The sequence below is a fragment of the Aristolochia californica genome, unplaced genomic scaffold (assembly GCF_029961685.1).
Source record: "Aristolochia californica isolate CCGP_79_NKW_82.1479 unplaced genomic scaffold, dmAriCali1.0.hap1 SCAF_13, whole genome shotgun sequence".
NCBI lineage: Eukaryota > Viridiplantae > Streptophyta > Magnoliopsida > Piperales > Aristolochiaceae > Aristolochia > Aristolochia californica.
Genome location: NW_027181804.1, coordinates 488,744 through 510,903, shown reverse-complemented (window position 1 = coordinate 510,903; position 22,160 = coordinate 488,744). Strand labels below are relative to the sequence as shown.

Genomic DNA, 22,160 nt, shown 5'->3' with positions numbered 1-22,160 from the left:
TAAAAATAACTACTTCTTTTTTAATATGTTTATGAAAATATTATTTGGCCCAAGACAGATTAAGCATTTGAACCGGATTTAATCGGACCACCTATCTTCTAGGTCTTATAATATAGCAATCAAGGAATTAGAGAAAACCCGATTGATTAACCAGATTTTGACAAAAACCTAATTGACCCAGCCGAGTTAGCTAGAGTATTCTCTAGTTTGACCAACAAGGCCATTTACATTTGGTCACATGGGAGCCCTCTTCTCCACCATTACACAAAAGCTCTCCATGATCTAGAAGAAGGCGAATGATTCGCCTTGCCCCTCCTTTTAACTGCCCCAATAATGGTCTCTAATAAGGAGGCCAACTGCCTTATGAACCGCACCATTTGGACCATCACACCTAGTTTAAAGCTAGCATGTTGATTGAGGGATGGAGCTCTGCCTCTTACAAAGATAATGTATGTTCAAATGTCTCACAATATGGACTAGTCTAGTTCACTTCTCCTAATACATGTGCGTGTTACATACATTTTAGCTGCATTTTAGACTTAGGGGGGGGGTTAGTCCACTAATCAAATATTGGCTCGTGCGCGCTTATACCATTTTACCCCCCATTGCCAATTTATTTATTTATTTATATTAAGACAAAAAAAAATTAAATCATATTAATAACGTCATCTCAACCCGAAACGGCCCCAAACACCTGGTCGATTCCGCTGCCCAAATATCGACTTATCCGGTGATAGGCCCAATGTGCCGTAGGCCGAACGAAAGTTGATGGCGACATCGTAGCTGAAATATGATTTCTTCTATCTGAAAAAAGGGTAATTTGGCGATTTCCTACCACTTGGGAAGGTCCCGGAAGTGTCAGACCGTCAACCGGCAGAGACTTGGTATTTGAGGGATTGGGGCGGGAAAATTCCTGTGCAAGGCCAAAAGAAAGACTGAAAAAACGATGAGATCTAACATTGTTTCCGAGGTAACGAGAATCGAAAATCTCAGCATCCTGCATTTCTTTATGCTAGATCATTTCTTCTTCTTCATCTCTGATCTGAAATGCACGGTTGCTTGTTTCTGTGTTTTCTTGATTACCCTTTCTTGACTGGAGCAAGGCCCTAATTAAGTTTGTTGTTGAACGCGTACCCTGACCTGACGACCTCTTAATCGCGTGTATTCGTAGTTGAATTGTTAATTCATGTGAAATTTTTTGTTGTCAACTGTTGGTGTCTATGTTAGTGGAGCTAAGTCCACTTATGTTATTGTGTCGTGTTTTTTTTGAATTCCTGGAGTCTTGATTGAGTTTGTTATTGCTTTAAAACTCGAACTCGGAGGCTTCGTTTGAATTGTTAAGCTACTAGAGTGGGGAATGGTGTCGGACGGCCATCGGGGCTTAGCTGATTATTCTGCTCAAACGGTACTGCTGTGAAGCTATAGCTAACATGAATAAACTTTCTTGTCTTTCACGTTCCTGTACAATTTGGACTTATGTCTAATGATGTTAGCAGAGCAGATTGAGGAAGCTTTGATGTGGTCAATTTAAATTGCACTCACGGGGGAAGGGCTACAATTGAGTATAAGTGTGTGAAGATTTATTACTGCTTAGCCCTTCATTTGGTATATTACAAGCAATGCATTCTAAAAATAACATAGGTTACAAACTAAATTCTCTAGTCTTTATTTAAAAGAAGCTTGTCTTCAAAATGCAAATTTGGAAAAAAAAGTTTGTTTTCTGGAAAAAATTTATATGACAGCATAAGGAAGTTCAACGATGAGAAGTGCAAATTTAGTAAGTATATCTTTTATACTTGATGCACTTGCAAGCATGTGTATATCTTTTATTATTGGAGTAGAAGAGCAAATACAATTTATTTCCAGTGTACTTTTACATTTGTATTTCATGTCCATCAAAAGAATTTTCCGTTCACACAGTAAGCAAAGCAATTATCACAAATCAGGTAACCCAAAATTCATAAAGTTTGTACTGTTTTATAGCTTGTTGTGTTCGTAAAATGATGGTTTTTAATTGGATCAAGACAGTCCAATCACATCAAAATGAAAACAAAAGTGGGATGGCCAACATCTGGTTGTATCCAAAGGAAGTGATGCTTTGCTTGGAAGAAAGCATAACCTGAACTGAAGCAAATGGATATATGAATCTTGTTCTCTCTTTTTCTAGCTCGTATTGACAAAGTGAGTTTCTATTTTTTATCTTGTCTGGTGTTAGTTGAACAAAACTAATATTTTGTTTAACGAAAATGAGTGCCATTAAAAAACGAACAAAGAAGTTAATAATTGTGCTTTATCGATAAGCTATATGCAGACCTGCATGATTGGAAATGAAATTTGTTTCTGTTGCTTTAAACTTTTTTTCCAATTTTTCTTAGTGCACCTTGATAAAATGGGCAATTATTAATGAGAAACAAAATGGGACTGGTCGATCAACGCGCCAGCTTATCTTGAATACTTATGCTTTCCTGCATGATGGGCAGTGAATTTTTTTTCTATTGTGCTAACTATTTTTGGCAATGTATGACACGCGACAGTTCTCATAATTATACAATTTTTTTAGCAAGAGAATCAATCATACGTCTTGAGACTAGGTCCTAGTTATTTAAGAAAGACCATAATGTCCATTAATAATTAGCCTTGAATTCCGGTCAAGATTTGATGTTTAGAATGAGATTTGCTCTCGAGCTTGATAGTCTTGATCATTAATTATAGCAAATATTTCTTATCATAATCAATAAACTCGCAAGTTCATCATTTCATAAATTATAATATCATGCACTCAATATGCCAGATATAACTTCATATAGCAATTTGACATGCAATATAGAGTAATTAGTTTGAAAACAGAGAGAAGTTAACCTAGTCCCAAAATACAATTCATTTCCTATGAAGGGTGGACAAATATAAATACCTGACATATTTTGCGGTTTGATATGCTCCTAAATTATTTCTGCACCATTTGAACAAAAAGTTGATGCTTCCCAAACAAATTTTGATGGCTTCTTAAACCCTTTCATTGAGTGAAGAGTAAAAATGACTTGAAAAGAAATAAAAAGAGTTTCAGAGAATAAACTGTGTATTTTTGTCAGTTGCAATCAAATGGTTCCCAACATCTTCATTCTGACATATGTTTGAAAACACTAAGAAGTACTTCTAGAGAACATTTGTACCATGGATATGGGGGAACTTGTTGTATCACCATACTGGTTATCAGTTTATTTGAATATATTGCTTTTCTTTGTTTTCTTTTAGGGGTGTCCACGGACACATATGTGAAATCAAGCTAGCAAGTCACGGTATCCAACTTTTTCTTTTTGGATATGTGCCAGAAAGGGGTTTTGTTGAAAATCTTCCCTGTATCTGTTGAATCTTAAACTCTTGAATGGCTGTAATTCAAGTTGTACAAGCCCTAGATGGTGGCAGATTGTCAGCTATGCAGTACCAATCGTTTTGGAGCAGGGGCAGATTTAATGAGAGACGAAAGTAGCAAGAATTGCTTGCTTGCCCAACCAAAATTTTTAGTTTATATTCCTTTTTTAAAAAAAAAATATGAGAACCCTGATATTGGGTTAAAAAGAAATTATAATTGTTGTCCATTTATTTTTCTTTTGAAACTATGAAGCATGAACTCCAGTTTTTACAGAAAATAAGCACATATGTTGTTTAGGTGGTGTCTAACTTTTGGACATTCGTGATAAGTAAGACCTTAATTACTAGGTAATAGTATTTAAGGTCTTACTTATATGATAGACAGTGAATACTTCCACGTGTACGATTGCTTATATGTTGCACTGGCTTATCTATTAGGGACACAGTAAACAATAATTTCCTATGCTATACCTTTGGGTTATCTTCGAGTGTATTGGAGCTCATGTCTTTTTTGTGCTAAATACTCTTATTATTTATGAATTAAATGCTCTTTTATTACTTGGTATTTGATGTGCTTTTCTGTGGTTTCCAGGCAGGATTGCCTACTAGGATAAGTCAATGGTGGGGAGGTGTTCCATTCATTACATCCTCTGTGGTTATTCTATGTGGGCTTGTTTACTTGGTTTGTTTGTTATTTGGATATGACTCCTTCATTGAGATATGCTTCTTGCCCTCTGCCGTGATTTCTCAATTCCAAGGCAAGTTTAATTCATCTTCCATGGATTGATTTTTCTGCCTCATTCTCTCTCTTTTTTTTTTTTTTTGTAAATATTTTAAAAACCTAAGATCCTTGCTTTTAAGTCTTTTACCAAATCTTTTAACTCTGTCAAGTTCTTAAACACCCTTACATTTAATAAGATATATTTTTTTTTCATTTCTCTTTAGCATTAATAAGATGATTTATTTGCAAGCCTTCTTTCTGCGTTAGGATCCCATGGTCTTGAACGTGAAGTCTTTATGAGATCATAGTATTTGCTTTGCCAAGTGTGGCTTTTCTATTTCTAATAGTGATTGTTTGTTAGAAACATGAGATACTTGTTTTTGGCACTCCACTGAGAGCCTGCTTAAAATGTAGTGCCTTGGAATAGGCAGTGAACAAGACATTGGCTCCTATCTGCTAAAAGGCTTGTAGTTACTGCTCATAGAAAGGTGAACTCATCATTTGGTCACTAGACAAATGACAATAAGGAAAGTTTCCATTTATTGCAGTATGCACGTGCATGTGATAGTTTCTTGATAGCCATTTATCTGGTTACTACCATTGACTTATATAACATCTATTGTTGTTCAGCTGTGATAATCCAAGACATTATGTCCTCAATATTTTAGGTTTTCTACCTTAAAGATGTGGCAACTATGCTTCAAATTGGCTAATTGAGCTTCAGTCATCCTTGATTTTCAAACTTTCATGAGTATGAATATCCCTTGCATTCGTTTCATGCTCTAATTCTTTCTTCTTTCTCCAGTCTACAGGATTTATACATCAGTTATCTTTCATGGTTCACTGTTACATGTTCTGTTCAATATGCTTGCATTTGTACCTTTGGGCTCTGAATTGGAGAGAATCATGGGATCTCTTCGCTTGCTGCATCTGACAGCACTGTTAGCTACTACCAATGCCATTTTTCATCTTCTTATTGCCTTAATCGTGGCCCACAATCCTTTAAAATCCTATCCTGTGTTCATCAATGAGTGTGGCATTGGTTTCTCGGGGATTGTGTTCTCTATGATCGTAATTGAGACAAATCTGAGTGGTGTCCAGTCTAGAAGGTTAGTTAAGTATTTAAAATGTAAACATTCTATTACTAGGTAATTTTTGGCTCTATCTAGGTGGGTTTTGGCAAATTGCAGCAAATTGAGATTAGAATATATTTATTGGTTATTTTGATTGTCAGTCATGGTACATTCAACCTTCTACTGATTTATTTTTTGCCTTTGGCAGTGTTTTTGGGCTCTTCAATGTACCAGCAAAATGGTATTGTTAAACTGATGTTTATAAGATGGAGAAACTATTTTTCCACTTTCTGCCATTCTATTAAGCTCTGTTGTATCTTGGTCTAAACATCTTTTACATTTAGGTACGCATGGATCCTGTTGATAGTCTTCCAGATTTTGATGACCAATGTTTCACTCCTTGGCCACTTATGTGGCATATTGTCAGGGTTTGCATGTCTGTTCTTTCCTTTCCTTCACCTCACTGATTCTCTCTCTCCCTCTCTCTCTCTCTCTCTCTCTCTCTCACACACACACACATACACACAAAAAATTAGTCTAGCCATCTCTCTTTCCGTGTGTAGGGATTTCATTACTAAATGTCTAACACTTTGCAATCTCAACTTCAGACACATATGGATTATTCAACTTTTTATTAGCCAGTCCATCTTTCTACTCTTCCATTGAGAGCTCCTCATTCCTTGTAAGTCTCTTGGTGATCTACCTCCAGCTATTGTACTAACTTCATTTGACCAAACATAGCTGGTTTCTAGAACACAATATTTAGAGATAAGTTCTTGCAACTTGATGCATTTATGAGAGTTTAGGTAAAATTTAGTCCATCTTTTGATTTCTAACTGGAGAGTTCCAATTTGGCAGTCAGCTTGTGTGCGGCGGCCTCGTTATATCATGTGCACTGGAGGGTCACCATCTGGTTACTTGCCTACGCATTCAAGTACAAACACTGCATCCAGGTAACTCTGCCCTCTTAATTTCTTTTTTTTTTTTAAATGCCTTCTTAATTTCAATTATCTTAAACATCTGTAATCAGCTAATTTGTTTTTTTCTTCGTTGCAATTAGTGGTTTAGTTTCTGGAGGTATATGGCAAAACATCTCATCATGGATGCCACAAAGGGAGACAACTGATCAGGTACTGAGTTATAATTTGTTATTGTGTTGATATTCTCATGGCTTGGATTTAAATTGGTAGATAGAATGTAGATCAAATATCTCTTGGGCATAAATGTGCCGAAGCTGCCAAAAAGGCATGATATATATGGTTTTTATATTGGTCTTATAAAGCATTACAGTGTTTCTTATGTGCATGAGTTCATGCCACCAACTCGTTTTGAACTTGTTTTTCAGTTCATGGGCTATGTGATTCGTTGGTAAGGTACTGTAAAGGGGTAGTTGCAGATTTGGATAGGATTATGAGAAGTAGACTAATATGTTGAGTCGTTGGTCTAAGGTAATTAGTGGGTGCTTCTATAATTTATTGTGAAGTAGAAGTGTGTGTGTGTGTGTGTGTGTGTGTGTGTGTGTGTGTATTTATATTCTACTTGTAGGGACTAGTATGTAATTTTATGAGTTTGATAAAAAAGGGTGGGATCCCTAGAGGGGAAAATTTAGGAATTCAATTGAAAATCGTCCTTGACATGGAGGAGGCTGACTTCCCTTAATGAAATAGAGTAGGAAGTTAATTTCCCTCTAAGTAGGGGTAGCAACGAGCTGAGCTGAGCTCGAACCATGGTACACTCACGCTCAGCCTTGATTAATATCACCATGTTCGAGCTTGGGCTCAAGCAGGAATTCAAGCTTATACACGAAATCAATTTCCGCTTGAACAAAATACCTCGAACTAGAGCCACGCTTGAGTTCCTCTCAATCATGGAAACAATAGAAGGAATTGGAAGAGGGGATTGCCCCCCTATCTCTATACCAGGGTAGCTCCCAAATTCAAGAAATGTGAGGAGGAAGAATACCTCGAACTAGAGCCACGCTTGAGTTCCTCTCAATCATGGAAACAATAAAAGGAATTGGAAGAGGGGATTGCCCCCCTATCTCTATACCAGGGGTAGCTCCCAAATTCAAGAAATGTGAAGAGGAAGAATTACAGAAAGAGGTAAAAGGGAAGAATAAGATAAAGAAAGAAAGAAGTTAAAAAGGACAGAGGATGAGGCATATTGTGGCAATCTCTCCTTGGTGCAACTTACAACCTCAAGCCCACATTCATTCTAAAAACCCTAATACTTCTCTCATGCCTACAATCGATTCTACATTCAAATCATCAGAGCTTGTCACATTCATTTGATCTCAACTTTGGGAGATAGGGATGACGAAGGTTGCTGAGATCTCTCCAAGTTGAGATGCAGGAAAAAGGAAACCAAAAGTTAGGGAAAAATCAGAAATTGCAAAAAAATTAGAAAAGCATTAAATTAGTTAAAGAAAAGAATAAAAAATAGAGAGAACATAGTTTTATTATGGCAAACATTTAATGTGAATCAAAGAGAACCACAACGGGAATATTTGAAACTTGAAACTCTTCAACACATATAACCCCTCTAACTGATAACTCACCTTATCGAGCCAGGTTTGTGATCTCCAAGCCAAGCTCGGTCATATTTGAGCTTGGCTCATTCCAATTGACAAGTCACTTAAAAAGTTTTGTTAAGTTGGGTCCGAGCCCCATCCCAAAATGACTAGCCAACTTCGGAAACCTCTTTCCCAACTAATAAACTCAAGATCTTTGTACTCACTAATCCATGTGATTGTACTCACTAATCCATGTGAGATTTTTCCTTAACACTCCCCTTCACGTGTAGGCCTTTTTTGTGGCTCTACAAGTGGATAATTTTAGGTGGCCCTCTTTTGTGGCTCTACAAGTGGATAATTTTAGGTGCAGACCCTCTTTTATGGCTCTAGAAGTGAATAGTTTAGGTGTAGGCCCTCTTTTGTGGCTCTACAAGTGGATAGTTTAGGTGTAGGCCCTCTTTTGTGGCTTTACAAGTGGATACTTTAGGTGTAGGCCCACATATGTGGCTCTCCAAGTGGATAGTTTAGGTGTAGGCCCACATATGAGTACCTGCTTTGACACCATGTGAAGTTGGGTTCAAGGCCCATTCCAAAATGACTAGCCAACTTAGGAAACCTCTTTCCCAACTAATAAACTCAAGATCTTTGTTCTCATTAATCCATGTCAGACTTTTCCTTAACAAGTTTGAACTCAACTCAAATTTTGGTTCAAATACGAGCCGAGAGGAGCCAATACAAGCCGAACTTGAACCAATTGTGAGTTAGCTTGACTCATTGCTTCCCTTACCTCTTAAGTGAGTCATCTTGTGCATCCATATGATCTATTTGTCAGAGTGGTTCCGTCCACTCTTGTAGGCGGTAGCTTTCTGTACCTAACAGATCGGTCTTTTGGGTGTATTGGCTAGCCGATGTCATGGTATTAGAGCTAGATTCGTCCAAAGATTGACAAAACATTTCCGTCCGAAGGTTTTCCACCCGAAGTATCTTATTCGACGACTTGCGTTGTCCGACGACTATGTGTTTTGCAGCAATTTTGGGGGTTGTCGAAAAAACTTTCCGCACTTAAACGACTAGTCTTTTAGGTTGTATTGGCCAACCTCTTGACATGGTATCAGAGCTGGGCAAACCACGTCCCGCATTCGAATCCCGTGAGAGGCGGTCAAGAATGGGCGGGGTGGGTGTCAGAGTGGTTCCGTTCACTCTTGTAGGCGGTAGCTTTCCGCACCTAACAAATCGGTCTTTTGGGTGTATTGGCTAGCCGATGTCACTATTATCTTCAAAACTTTTTATTTTTCCATTTATTTTGTCATAAATTTCATCCAATATAATCAAGTTCCCTCTTATTCCACTCAAAATGTTCCAAAACCACCTAGATATCAATCAGTGTCATAGCATGCATGTGTGGAAAAGTAAGAACAAGTAGAATCAATAAAGGTTGGTTTAGGAGCTACATCTCCTTGGCTTCCTTCTCCTTTTGATTAATGGTTGTGCTTGTGCGTTTTTCAAGAACACGAAGGCTTTTTCAAGCAGATCCTTTATCTCTCATTCATCTCAATGAAGGAACTGATTCACTTTTTCTTACTAATTTTTTTTAGGTTCAATCTACTGATGATACAATTTGTTTTTGGTGTTGGGGGGGCAGAACAACTTACTAGTTCTAGAACACTTCATCCCGTCTATTAACAATGCTTAATTGGCTAAAGTCCTCCATTTAGGATATGACATCCATCATAGGCTGCAGATCAGGCTTCCTCCCATCCTCTTATTTACCATTCATCCTTCTCCTGCCACTGGCTACCCTTTCCTGAATTCCACAGTAGGCATGTCATCTGTATGGAAACCTATTCTTGAGAGTTTTGACAAATGCTGGAGAGGGCTAGTAGGATTAAAATCGTCTGTCCTATGTTACTGAGAGGTTAGGGTGTGCTAATCTATTGTTAGACCTCTGGTGGGCCTGGCTCCAGTCTGATTGTTATAGGACCTGCAATATAAATCAAATTCTTAAGACTCAAATCCTTTTATTCATGGGTCTTTCTTAAAAATCTGAATATTGTGCTTTGATCTCATCATTGCTTATTTTGCGTACAAATAGCCTCTAGTGTATGAAGATTTCATTCACCTTAATATTAGGATAATCTCACTTTTGTTTTTGTTTTTTTTTTAATATAATTTTACCAAATTCAAAAAAAAATACAGGATAGTCAGAGGTTTCCTGGGCAGGGAAGGACTCTTGGTTCTGGTCGAACTCAAGCAGCTTCAGATTCTGATTCAAGCCTACAGGCTAGACTTCTAGATGATCATCTAGCTGATGGAAGGTACTATAGCTCTCTTAGTAGGTATTTTTTTAATAATATTTTTAAATCCACAACCCTCCAAGATAGCACACTTAGTGAGACTTGAACCAAATAATGCACAGAAACCTCAAAGCTAGCTCTCCTGAAAGATGTTTGAGCTGGCCATTTTAAACCTGTTTGAGAAAACGCCTGTTCAGATTCTAAGAAAAAAATGTCTGTTCAGTCTTCAAACAGTCCTTGAAACTGGATGGGTTTCTGAAACATCAGTAGGGTTTTTGATTCAGAGTTTTAAAATGGTATGATCAGTTTATGAATTTTATAACTGATAATGCATTGCATTATTATTTCTTTTCTTAAATAATCATGTTCTCTTCTTGTGTTCTCTGTCATTACAGGCAGTCAACTGCAGAAAATGTAGGAGCAGCAGTGGTTGCAGCAGTACCCACACCTATTCAGGTTTACATTCTTTTTCTTTTTAATGGGAATCAGGTTTACCTTTTGGACAAAGAGTACATGAATTATGCTTCTCTATTGGTTTCATTTGATCCTCAAAAGCTATTCTTTTCTTGTTTAAATTTTTGTGCAGAGTTCTGGTAGCTTCGATGAAGAGGTCAAGAAACTCGTTGCAATTGGTTTTGAAAAGGTACTCTACAGCTTGTTTTTTCTAGGTAGTTTTCATCATTTCTTTCCTTGGAAGCCTTTTAACAAAGATTCTTCCACTGTCACCTCTGTTCACATGTCTGGCCTAAGGATTCATGATACTTCAACTAATGTCATTGGAAATAGAAAGTAGTTGAAAAGCAAAGGTTCTAGTGGATAAGAAATCATACAGAAAAACTTTTGTATGGAACAAATGGTAGAGTGGCTGGTAACCTGGCTGTAAGATTCAACGGTAACAGAATTAAGCAAAAAATCAAACTCTGTATGATGAACAGTGGGAACTTTTAAAGCAGCTTATGGCAGCTAAGGATGAGAGGCAAAAAATATGATTAGCATGGTTTAGAAAGTCTGTTCTTCCTGTTGGGTGTGAGTATTACTGTTTTGTATTATTAGTCACTATCTTGCCTAATGCAGACTCAGGTAGAAGTTGCTCTCGCCGCTGCTGATGGTGATCCAAATCTTGCAGTTGAAATCCTGATGAGCCAGAGGGTATGAAGCCTGGTAACTTTTGTTTCTGATCAATTTGACAGTGAATCTGTTAATTTTGTGCTAAAAATCTTCTTGTCCTCTGCCTGATACAAGCAGGAGTAGACCACAAATCAGAACCTTGACAAAAGCATTGTGCTAGTCAGTCTGGTTCCCGAGAGCTATATACCCTTAATCAAGCTATGGTCAGTGCCAAAAGCCTGGGTTACATACATTTGAAATTCATTCATAGAATTAAAATCTGTCAGCCAAGCAGAGGAGAAAAAGAAGAAATGTTCATGTACAAACTAGTACACTTTACTCGCACAAACTGTTTCATACACCTCCATTCAAGCTCATGAAACTGATAACCGTAAGTGAATCTCCACTCCAAGTGCTCCTAAATACTTTCAAAAAACTTCCGTTCCAAGTACATGTTGTCGATAAGACCAAGATACGAGTCGATGGTATGTGATATCTGTTTGTCAATTTCAGCTGGAACTTAATGTGCGTAATAGGCTGTCTTTCCTTACTGCCGCCAGCCATTATAATGACATTGATTGGCTTAACCAATGAAAATCTACAAACGTTTGTCGAAAGGATGTGAGACTCGCCTCAGCAACCATATTTGAAGTCGTACTAAATTTTTTTTTAAAAAGTTGTAATTCCCATCCATCAGCAGCGGCGTTAAGGCCTGAAATTCGGGTTTCACTCTCGTATCGAGTTTGAGCTTTCACATGATATGCTGCTGCTTCCATATTGCAAGCGCTGACTCATTCAAGCTCCTATTTTTAATTGGTGCTGATGTTACTGAAAAACTGTTAATCAGGTACTTGCAGAATGTGAACTACTCGACAAAAACTGGTTAACATTCGTATGGCATTCTTGCAAACTTGCTTTAGAAGCATTTACCTGAGAAACGAATGAATACTATATTAACTTGTGTCCATTGTACAGAAGCAATTCCAAAGAAATTGCACTAGGAAGTCAAAATATTTATTTTGACTGGTGGGTTGCGCTTCACTCGTCTCATAGACCTGTTGAAACACCAACTACCCAAAGTCAATCATTTACTCTCGAGATGCAAGATGACAGAGAAATTAAACAGGGTAGAGAACAGGGAAAATGGAAACAAGATCACTTGAAAGTGAGGCTCAGAGATGACCAAAGAAAGTATGGTGCTTAATGGATTCCCGAAGGTCGCAAGTAGAGATGAAATCATTTGAAGTTATTCTCTGGCTGGCTTAAATTTTAAAAAATAGGGCTTCCTGCTTTTCCGTTTGAAGCAATCTCTCAAGAAATATTTTTCAAGCTCCCACATGTATAACAACCAGATCTATGCATTGACACATGCATAATGAGAATGTTAACACAGGCAATGCTGGTAATCTACTCTGCGTGGTGTGAGAAGGAAAATTCAGGGTCTGCTTTTGTTTCTTTAAAGCATTGATAAGAGAGAATAATTCAACAAAAGGGTGTGATTCACTACAGGAAGTTCCAGTTAAATGGGGGGTCATGTGCCACCTCTCATCTCAACCTTTTTGAGTTGAATTACAGAATTATGATCAACTTTATGGATATCCAATGGAATTTCGGAAGCTGCTCGCTACATTGGCCCTGTTAAACCCCAATTTATTGCTTCTTCTCCACCAATAATGCCTACTCCAACTCTTGCCTCTCATTGCACCTTCAATAAGCTCGCGCTAACACAAAAGTGGATACACTAGATTTATAGATCACCCTGACATGAACTTATCACTCTCTTCCCTCATTTAAACTATTTTCTCTAGGGTCTACACCCACCTAAGACATGGGAATACAATACAGAAATGAAAAACAATATATAAAAAGTTTATTATAATGTATTACACACTCACAGAGAGAGAGAGAGAGAGAGAGAGAGAGAGAGAGAGAGAGAGAGAGAGAGGAGGAAAAATAAACATGATGGAGGATTATGCCTTCAGCTCCATGGCCGTAAGGGGAATTCATATTATGAAGGCTGAGGTTCAAGTCATGCCAGTTATAAGGGTTCAAAGTCAACAAAAAGTAGACAATTGACTGCTGAGAATGATATGCAAAAATGCAGTAGAATGCACATAATACCAGCCTTACCTGAAGATATTTACAAATATAAATTTCCTACAAATAATCCCAAAGGACTCCAGAAGCAAGGATAGTGCTTATAGTAGTATTTAAGAGGTATTAGAGGTGCAGAATTTACTTGAAAACCATCAATAGAGGAAGGAAACACATGTAAGTTTATTTATCCTTCAACTGGGTGGCACTATAGTTTTTTTTGTTTGTTTTTTTTTTAATACTGAAGGGGCTATAGTGAGTACCACAGAAGCGTTTGTTTAAATATTTCTGATGAGAAATGCTTTGGAATTTAAGGAAGAGGAGAATTTGGGGTAACAATACAGTAAATTTAATAACAATTAGTACTCTCTTTTTTTGAAAGGCAAATGTAGGAATTCAAAGCAGTATTTTTCTTTTACCTGCTTTGACATATCTGAGACTTCTGAAGCGTGGGTGAAGAGTCAGGCTTCTGGCATTAAAACATGGCATTCCATAAATAATTAAAGCAAACATCATCTGTATCACTCATAGCCTCTCCCATGTATACTGGTGGCATTGCTACCAAATCTTGAAGCTGTAAAACAATGAGGTGATGGCTTTGTCCAGCCTTGTGAACCAGAACTTCCTGACGGAATTTTCTGCCACTTATAAGAAGATAACGATCTTGAACGCCAGTCATGAGTCACCGAAGTGGGAGTGTTCTGGGCCCATTTGGCTGGGTTTGGAGAGCGCCGACTATTTCCTTGAGTGGCCGAAGAGGGAGTCTTCTGGGCCCATCTGGCTGGGGGTGGAGAGTGCCAACTATTACCTTGACTTGCCGAAGTGGGAGTCTTCTGGGCCCATCTGGCAGGGGTTGGAGAGTGCCAACTGTTTCCTTTCTTCTTTCTTTGATAAGGTGAATCAACTGGATCATCAGGAATCCAACCACCCCTTGGCTTGGGTTTCCTGGGACTCATGCTGCTGGGGAGATCATCTATATCATCAGGAATCCAGTCACCCCTTTGCCTACGTTTTTTGGGACTCCTACTGTAAGGTAGATCTCCTGGATCATCATTGACCCACCCACCCCTCGACTTAGGCTTCTTCCCTGCACTCATGCTCTTTCTTTCTTCATGTTGCTTCATTTTCTTTTTGTGGGCTTTGCCCATCTCAGGAGGCACAGATTTTGAACCTGTTTCTACTTCCTTTCTGAACTTCTTAGCCGGAGTAGACGTTTCTCCTAACGTCCAAACAGACTGCCAAGAACACATTAGTAGAACGCTATTCATTCAGTGCTGCAGTTTCCCAAGTTGGAAAGTTGGTAAACAAACACAAATGGTGCATGAAATTTGTTGAAGAAAGTACCTTGGCAGATTTTGTGCAACCCCTTGCAAAGTGTCCTTCTTCTCCACATTTGAAGCAGGTGAAAGCAGCAGTCCCACTGGTTTCTCCCCGCAGCTTTGCACATCCCTAGGTAAATTATTTTTTCAGCGAATGAGGATTGATTAACTTCACTAGCTGAGAAGGAGACCTCATATCAGCCACTTGAACAGGCAAACACGTAATAATGACTTACTGATCCAGAATGGCCTGACTGACCACAGTTGTAACAAGAAACTTCCACACAATCAGTATCGACTATATCAGCACAACAGAGATGGCCATAGTTTCTGCAAATGTAACACTTAATGTCCTGCCCAAGTGAAAAGGATCAAAATTTGAAGCCAAAATATGTTAGTCCTCAGGTGTTGTTATACGCTGATTCTGCCTACCTTTAGATCCTCAGGTGCATAATCATTTTTACATGTTAACATATCATGTCCTGAATCTCCACAAAGAAGACAGATTTTTGAATTCTGGAACCCTCCTTGTCCTTTCTCAGGACAGTTTTTAGCAAAATGGCCTCTTCTTTTGCAGATAAAACAATCCTGTCCCTGGAAGATACCAAGCATATGTTATAACAGCCTACCGACTATAAAACTATGTGAGCCGACAAAGAATTTCTTGCTACTACAATTCTGTATGAATTCATGTAATGATAACAATTATGCAAACCTGTGTGCAGTGCTTAGCAGTGTGCCCATGATTCCCACAAACAAAGCAAGGCTTCTTCCGCCTCTCCGATGTACAGTTTGCTGCAGTGTGCCCTTCCTTGCCACAATTAAAGCACGTATCTAGATGGCTCTCAGGAGGATCAAAGTATCTTGGGCCACGCTGAAGAAAATAAAAAAAAATAAAGTATAAAACTGAACAAAAGGAGTCTCTTCCAGAGACTTCCATTTAACACCTTTAATCTATAAGGTCAAACATTCCTCAAAGTCATGTTTTTTCCTTTACATAACAGAATAAAGAAACACAAACAGGTTTATCAGTGGCGAAACGTACAAGGAGCTTCCTGAGGACAGAATTGTCCAGTATCCCAGCTCCTTCTGCATCCGTGATATCAACTACAGGAGAGCCTGCTTCTGCCTTTACACTATTATTTGTCATATTCACCCCTGAGCCCACAACTTCTACTGAGAATGAAGATTCTTCTGCCTTCCCACAATTTGACAGTTCTCCAGCGAATTCACCATTTACAACTTCTGATCTTGCTAAAGGCTCTATGCGTTTTACAACACTATTAACCACTTTGGCAGTTTCTGATCCAACAGCTTCCACTGTTGGTGAAGGCTCTCCCAACTTCACAGCATTTACCTGCATCCAGCGAGTGGAGATCTTGTTATTAGAATTTGAACAATGTTCACTTTCCAATTTGTCTAAGAGGGAGATCTTTCGGGCTTAGGATAAAAAGCATATAATGTATAAAAAAAAGTCTAAGGCTCTATTGCAAACTTGACATATTCTCCCTTTGCTTCCATTGTGATGTATTTCAGCTCTTAGGAATAGTGAGAAGGATCGTCAATGTCCACATAGCAGCGCCAAACAACGCTGAACAAAGCCATTCAGCAAGATAAAACTGAAAAAAGCATGCATCACAGTAACGAAATAAAAGATAAGTAAACGAACTTACTTGGTTTTCTTTGTCTTCAACTTTTTTCTTTTTCTTCTTCGATTTCCTTTTCTTTCTCGGCACCGAGGCCGACACCATAGCTGGAGCACATCTCCTATCCTCAACGACTTCAACCTCATCCGACGAAGACGAAGACAGATTAACCAAAACACCCGATGTTTGGCTCTTTCTCCTCTCGAGTTCGACCAGATCCTCGTCCCTCTTCCTCTTCGCCTCGCGCTCTCTCGCCCTATTCACGAGCTCGAGACTGAGATCCCCGTTCGCCTCGCCTTCGTCGCTGCTGCTCAGCAAAATCACAGATTTTTGTCGTGCTTCGCCGTCCTGATCGAACTTGGCCACAGATTTTCCCTTCCTCACCATCCCCACAGCATGAAAAGAAGAGAAGACGATCGGAAAAACAATTTGCGGAAGAAAATCAAACAGGAAGGGGTAAAAAAAAATCAAAACCTCCTAAAGAAGTAGAGCCACATCATCAGTTGACAGACACAATCAAACCAGGAACCCTAAACGGCCGTTTCGTAGCACGTACCGCAGATATGAAATTATAGTTTAGACCCCCTCGTAATCCTATTATTCCAATTAAGCCCCTTTCTGAGCTTCTCTTAGGCGTTTTTACCCAGTAAGGGCCTGGGGCTGGAATGGATAAGTCGCCACACATGGCCCATTTATAGCCCATGATGAATCGCATCAGACTAGGCTTAGAATTGGATCAAATCTGGGTACAACAATTTTAAAAGCCCACTACTAATGGCCATGGGTGTATGATTCTCGGACATATCAACCCACAAAACAGGTCAGATTGGCTTTTTATTGTATTTTGTTAATATAAATTAGTTTTATACTGATGCACCATTGAACCCTAAACCCTAACATTAAACCCTAAATCCTAAACCGTAAACACGTATTTTGTTTCGACAAATCCCAAGTTCACACTAATTTGTCCATATTAAGATCCAAATCAGGGCGTAGTAGACTACACACTAATATACTGTTTATATTATTTAAAAGGGAATTTTACCAAAATACCGGTTTTAAACAATTTATTTATGAAAATAACGAAGACCACAAATTATTTACAAAACTACCGAACTTTGACCGGTCCACTGTATATGTGGACAGTCAAAGGTGACACGTAAGCTTTGACTGCTTACGTGTCGCTCCATCATCAGAGCGATGCTGTAGATGAACACATAGACTGCCACGTCATTATTATTGACACGTCATTTGCCACGTCATTACATGATAAAATTTTGAATAAATTTAAAAAAATTAAAAAATCACATACACTTTTTATTACCTTATATCTAAAATAAAAAATTATTTAAAAAATAATAAACAATTAAAAAATTAACTCTTACTTATTTAACACCATTTAATATCAATTAAAATATTTATTAATTAAAAAAATTATCGTTATACTTTTTATTTCTTCATATTTTACAAAATAAAATAAAATAAGTAAATTAATTAGATTTAAAATATTTATAAATTAAAAAATACAAAAAAAATATTTTAGAGTTAAAAATACAATTTATTTGTATATTTTTATCACCTTATTTACGAAATAATAATATTTACAAATTTTAAATATTTATAAATTTAAAAAATCTTACTCTTAAGTCTTACCCATATATTATCGATTTAAAATATTTAAAATTTTTAAAAAAATACAAAAAAACTATTTTAGAGTTTAAAAATATAATTTATTTGTATATTTTTATCACCTTATTTATAAAATAATATTTAGAAATTTTAAATATTTATAAATAAAAATAATCTAACTCTTACCCATTTACTATGGATTTAAAATATTTATAAATAATTTTTTTTATTTTTAAGTCTTGCCCGTATATTATCTATTTAAAATATTTATAAATAGAAAAAAATTTACTCTTAAATCTTACCCATATATTATCCATTTAAAATATTTATAAATTAAAAAAAATATACAAAAAAATTGTTTTAGATTTTAAAAATATAATTTATTTGTATACTTTTATCACCTTATTTACAAAATAATAAATTATTAAAAAATATATTATTTAATTAAAAATCTTACAAAACTTTACAATAATTTTAATTTGGCAAAAATTTTATTAACATAAAATCAGAAATTAAACAGTAAATCACATAAAAATCAATACAGTAATTAAACACCTAAATTCAAATTAATATTATAATTAAATACAATAATTCTATCCAATTAACAAAAACCCTAAAAAATCACCCCAAGGTTTTGAGAGAATGGCCGGGACGAACAAAGGGGAAGGGAAAGAGCGTCGGCGGCGAGAGGAAAGGGGAAGGGAAAGAACGTCGGCGGCGAGAGGATGAACAGAGGGGAACGGAGAAAAAGAACGAATGATAAGGCTGAGACGAAGAGAGAGTGGTTGAGCGGAGGGCGTCGAGGGCGAGGCCGAGCGGCGGCAATAGGGGCGAGGTCGAGGCCGAGGCAGAGCAGAGGCCGCAGGCGAGCGGCCGAGGCCGAGCGGCGGCAACAGGGGAGGCGAGCGGCAACAGGGGAGGTGAGCGGCAGCAGGGGAGGCGGCAGAAGGCGAGCGACGAGAGGAGAGCAGCCGAGACGAGAGGCGAGGAGAAAATCGTGGAGGAGAAAATCGCTTGCGGCCGCTGCTCTGCCTCGGCCTCGTCCCCGCTACCGCCGCTCGCCTGCGGCTGCTGCTCTGCCTCGGCCTCGACCTCGCCCCTGTTGCCGCCGCTCGGCCTCGCCCTCGACGCCCTCCGCTCAACCCTCTGTTCATCCTCTCGCCGCCGATGTTCTTTCCCTTCCCCTTTTTGTTAATTGAATAGAATTATTTTATTTAATTATAATATTAATTTAAATTTAGGTGTTTAATTACTGTATTGATTTTTATGTGATTTACTGTTTAATTTCTGATTTTATGTTAATAAAATTTTTGCCAAATTAAAATTATTGTAAAGTTTTGTAAGATTTTTAATTAAATAATATATTTTTTAATAATTTATTATTTTGTAAATAAGGTGATAAAAAGTATACAAATAAATTATATTTTTAAAATCTAAAACAATTTTTTTTGTATATTTTTTTTAATTTATAAATATTTTAAATGGATAATATATGGGTAAGATTTAAGAGTAAATTTTTTTCTATTTATAAATATTTTAAATAGATAATATATGGGTAAGACTTAAAAATAAAAAAAATATTTATAAATATTTTAAATCCATAGTAAATGGGTAAGAGTTAGATTATTTTTATTTATAAATATTTAAAATTTCTAAATATTATTTTATAAATAAGGTGATAAAAATATACAAATAAATTATATTTTTAAACTCTAAAATAGTTTTTTTGTATTTTTTTAAAAATTTTAAATATTTTAAATCGATAATATATGGGTAAGACTTAAGAGTAAGATTTTTTAAATTTATAAATATTTAAAATTTGTAAATATTATTATTTCGTAAATAAGGTGATAAAATATACAAATAAAGTATTTTTAAACTCTAAAATATTTTTTTTGTATTTTTTTAATTTATAAATATTTTAAATCTAATTAATTTACTTATTTTATTTTATTTTGTAAAATATGAAGAAATAAAAAGTATAACGATAATTTTTTTAATTAATAAATATTTTAATTGATATTAAATGGTGTTAAATAAGTAAGAGTTAATTTTTTAATTGTTTATTAATTTTTTTAAATAATATTTTATTTTAGATATAAGGTAATAAAAAGTGTATGTGATTTTTTAATTTTTTTTAAATTTATTCAAAATTTTATCATGACATGGCGAATGACGTGTCAATAATAATGACGTGGCAGTCTATGTGTTCATCTACTGATGATGGAGCGACACGTAAACAGTCAAAGCTTACGTGTCACCTTTGACTGTCCACATATACGGTGGACCGGTCAAAGTTCGGTAGTTTTGTAAATAATTTGTGGTCTTCGTTATTTTCATAAATAAGTTGTTTAAAACCGGTATTTTGGTAAAATTCCCTATTTAAAACTTTTCTTCTAATAAAGCAAGGGCTGGAGTAGCTCAGTTGGTTAGAGCGTGTGGCTGTTAACCACAAGGTCGAAGGTTCAAGCCCTTCCTCTAGCGCTTGCCTCTTGTATTTTTTAACAAATTTACTTGGCTTGGAAGTGCTCCCTACTTGCTCTAGCTAGAGCTCCATTCAATAACTCATATTTGATACTGAAACGATTGCTTTTTATTCATCTACAGACCCATAGAGTACATATATATCTGTCCCATGCACATCATCTTCCTCTCTTTTTTTTCTTTTTTTTTCTGTGATCGGTTTTGGTACTCTGTGTGGAGATCCCCTTCATCCCTATTCACATGCTGTAATCCCTCATTAAGCCTTTGTCTTGCTTCATCTGCAACAGTATCTTCACTTGGTTGGCTTCACGATCAGGACACGGCAATGGAGATGGTTCACGCTGCCCAGAAATGCCCTGCAGCCATTAACACACATGGAATGATATTCAGTATGAAGCACAGGGAGCACTTCCGAAGACCAAGTTGAAACTACTCCTCATTCAATCATCAAGCTTTTTGTTAATATATGGAAGACCGACTTTGATCGACCGAACGATGATAGAAACTGAAAGAAGCAATATTTAACTCCCGAAGATGATGATCACCTCTTGATTTTGGCCACGGCTGCCCACTACAACAAGGTCTGGATGGATCTTCTCCGCAACATCACAAATCGTTTCCTTCGGCTCTCCATCCACAACCATGGCTTCAACCGTCGCCTGCGGATTAATTAACCCAGTAGTACAGTTTTGCGTTCAAACTTCGTCGTATCGAAATCCAGGTGAAGATTTAGCTTATGGGAAGAGAAAAACAGAGGACAGAACGTAGAACTCACCGACATACCTCTGCAGACTTCCATGGCACGGGCGATGATTCTGGCGGAGTTTTCTTCAAGCGCTTTCGTACCCGCTTGCATCACATCAGACGAGGGAGCGGTGAGTACTGTAGGACAAAAATCTCGTAGAGGTTCGAGCTTTAAAGATGTACATGAAAATCAACGAAGACGATAGAAGGAGAGGAAGAGATGTACGAGCGTCAGTGTGGTAAAGATGGTGGCGGAGCGGTTTCTGGTCGTGGAGGATGACAAGGGTCTTCCCCCCGTCGCCGGAGACGTCTTGAGATGGTCGACAGTCCATTTGAGGGCGTGGAGACTTGCGTCGCTGTCGACGATCGCCTTCATCTGCTTCTTTGAGGAGGAAACAGCAACCTCGACAACAAACTCTACAGAGGGGATTGCGACCGTCGGAAGATCGGTCGGGTCTATTTTCGTGAGAAAGACGACGACTCGGACGCTCAACTGTGAACGGAGAAATACCCTTATATTTAGGACTGTGCCTGCATGTCCTTCGTGAGTGTGATGGCTAAGTAAATTAGTAATGGAGACGAAGAGGTAAAATATTGGCTATTTGTTCAATGTGAAGGGTAATTCGGTCAACTAAAAAGCAGGTTGGCTACTCTGCTCTCGTGAGCTGCCATGCAGAAGCTTAGAGGAAAGACACGTAAAGGCCATGCAGGGGATTAGCGTAATCACCCTAAATAATGTAATTATCACTCTTACAAGATAATGTAATTTAATATAAATTGTATAATAAGGGGGAGCCGTTAGTGCATTTTCCAATTGAAAGTGAACGAACTAGTGCTAGTGAAAGTGAAAGTGAAAGTGAAAGTGAATTATTTTTTTGTATTAGTTTGCTCAATGAAAAGTAAAATAAAATACTTAATTGTGTTAGTGTGCAAAATATAATTTTCCAATTATATTTAACAAAGAAAACTAAATAATTTCAAATTTTAAAATAAATAATTAATTTAATTAATTATAAAACATAATACACCTAAACAAACATATTTATGTTTATAATGTCTATAAATTATAACTTTTAGAATATCTTAATTATCACTCTTAAATTAGTAAAATATTATAATATTAAAAGTCATTAATATAATAAATAATTTAATTAGGTATTTGTTTTTA

The 22,160-nt window shown here is 37.0% G+C and overlaps 2 protein-coding genes and 1 non-coding gene across 4 annotated transcripts; 2 read left to right on the top strand and 1 right to left on the bottom strand.

Moving 5' to 3' along the window:
- The first annotated feature begins 833 nt into the window (after nucleotides 1–833).
- Nucleotides 834–11,441, top strand: LOC137947994 (rhomboid-like protein 15). Its single transcript, XM_068793882.1, has 13 exons — nucleotides 834–970; nucleotides 3,962–4,127; nucleotides 4,896–5,199; nucleotides 5,372–5,404; nucleotides 5,508–5,599; nucleotides 5,772–5,845; nucleotides 6,022–6,116; nucleotides 6,224–6,293; nucleotides 9,872–9,990; nucleotides 10,365–10,425; nucleotides 10,556–10,612; nucleotides 11,044–11,118; nucleotides 11,215–11,441. The coding sequence occupies exons 1-13, from the start codon at nucleotides 947–949 to the stop codon at nucleotides 11,218–11,220; spliced, it is 1,176 nt and encodes a 391-aa protein (XP_068649983.1). The 5' UTR covers nucleotides 834–946; the 3' UTR covers nucleotides 11,221–11,441.
- Nucleotides 11,442–12,004: 563 nt separating this feature from the next.
- LOC137948912 (uncharacterized) lies at nucleotides 12,005–16,625 on the bottom strand. 2 transcript variants are annotated; one of them, XR_011111670.1, is made up of 8 exons: nucleotides 16,163–16,625; nucleotides 15,535–15,846; nucleotides 15,205–15,363; nucleotides 14,922–15,083; nucleotides 14,726–14,842; nucleotides 14,515–14,619; nucleotides 13,590–14,405; nucleotides 12,005–12,131 (listed from the first exon to the last, which is right to left on the bottom strand). XR_011111670.1 is itself a non-coding variant. In XM_068795127.1 (7 exons), exons 1-7 carry the CDS (start codon nucleotides 16,520–16,522, stop codon nucleotides 13,692–13,694), a joined length of 1,929 nt encoding a protein of 642 aa, XP_068651228.1. In that variant the 5' UTR covers nucleotides 16,523–16,625; the 3' UTR covers nucleotides 13,497–13,691. The 2 variants fall into 2 exon arrangements, 1 of the variants encoding a protein (XP_068651228.1); XM_068795127.1 differs by lacking the exon at nucleotides 12,005–12,131 and having other exon boundaries at nucleotides 13,497–14,405.
- A 3,549-nt stretch (nucleotides 16,626–20,174) lies between these two features.
- TRNAN-GUU (transfer RNA asparagine (anticodon GUU)) lies at nucleotides 20,175–20,248 on the top strand. Its single transcript has one exon. It is a non-coding gene; the product is annotated as a tRNA-Asn (tRNA).
- The last annotated feature ends 1,912 nt before the right edge of the window (nucleotides 20,249–22,160 follow it).